This window comes from Priapulus caudatus, unplaced genomic scaffold (assembly GCF_000485595.1).
Source record: "Priapulus caudatus unplaced genomic scaffold, Priapulus_caudatus-5.0.1 Scaffold309, whole genome shotgun sequence".
NCBI lineage: Eukaryota > Metazoa > Priapulida > Priapulimorpha > Priapulimorphida > Priapulidae > Priapulus > Priapulus caudatus.
The window spans coordinates 167,060-168,282 of NW_014577370.1; the positions used below are offsets into that span (position 1 = coordinate 167,060).

Genomic DNA, 1,223 nt, shown 5'->3' on the forward strand with positions numbered 1-1,223 from the left:
TCATAGACGAAAACAAGGTAAAGTTTGAATATATTTATTCACATATTGATAGGATATTTACAAGTTGAAAACTATGCAAAACGCTGTTAAAACCGTGTCATACTCTTCTCTATTATGTACTCTTGATATATATATATATATATATGTGCACTATTGCACAGATATGTGCAAGTATATCTGAAAGCATTTTCGGTTAAGAACAATGTGTGCTGCACTACATCAGAGTTATATGAATCACACATTCTACTGCTTCGCACGCACACTGGACCACACGTGTAAGAGTCTAATGCTAGATATACGCTGCTGATTACACCTATTAAACCTACTGATGACGATCAACGCACCTCGACTAGTTTTACTTCATCTTCAAACTTGTGCTGAACCTCCCAGTGGTCCGGAGTCTCGTACTTAAACCTGCAAATTAAACGTATGCACAGGAGCATCACCGGCACACCTTATCGTGTTCCGACGTAGCTACAATTAATATTGTTAGAGAGCAGTCATCTCACAAGCAAGCAGGGTCAGAAGAAAAACTCAAACCGCGGCTCCCCACACCCGGGCCCAGAAATCATGCCTGTGGTTTCGCCATCGTTACTGGAATTTCAAAGTGTAGTTGCGTAAACCTAAAGTGAACGCTGATAACCAGCATTGTTTCACGCAGAAATGCATGACTGGCATGCGGTAATTGCAATGACGGCATCCATACACTTTTCATGGGTGCGACACAACTCGGTTCGGTTTCGTTCAGAGTTCGGTTTGTTTGAATAACCCACAACTGCGTACAACTCGTAATCACGACCAGCGAGATATACCTACAATGTGTGCGTTTTGGGTTGGGACGGGATGCCTGCTCTCGTCACTGACATGTCTCGGCTGTTTGTATAAGGCTTCTCAGAACTGGAGAACACAGAGAAGCGAAACCTGGTTGACAATACACAATGAGCGCTCTCAACAAATTTTACTTAACGTATAATAATACGACAAGAAAAAATAACTCACCTCAAAAATATAACAAGTGCCGCAGAGCGACAGCGCTCAACTGACGTGTACTGTAGCTGGGTATTCTTCTAATAAACTCAATGGCAACCGAATCAAGTGCGCCCTCCCGCCACCGCGTTCGCGCTCAGAGAATATATCTAGAATACTACTAATACAGATCTAAAATCTATGATAGGCTTTGCTATAGCGGTAGTACAGTAATAAAGATACACCTGTGTAACTTT

General features: G+C 42.1%; 1 protein-coding gene across 2 annotated transcripts in view; it reads right to left on the minus strand.

Moving 5' to 3' along the window:
* LOC106808855 (poly [ADP-ribose] polymerase 11-like) overlaps positions 1–1,223 on the minus strand; it is a 9,873-nt gene that overhangs the window by 6,671 nt on the left and 1,979 nt on the right. Inside the window, exons 2-3 of one of the 2 annotated variants that reach the window (XM_014811743.1) lie at positions 817–897; positions 345–414 (exon numbers count right to left, since the gene is read on the minus strand). In XM_014811743.1, the coding sequence (XP_014667229.1) occupies positions 345–414; positions 817–897 (151 nt within the window). The remainder of the gene's footprint in view (positions 1–344; positions 415–816; positions 898–1,223) is intronic. The other variant, XM_014811744.1, reaches the window with a different exon arrangement.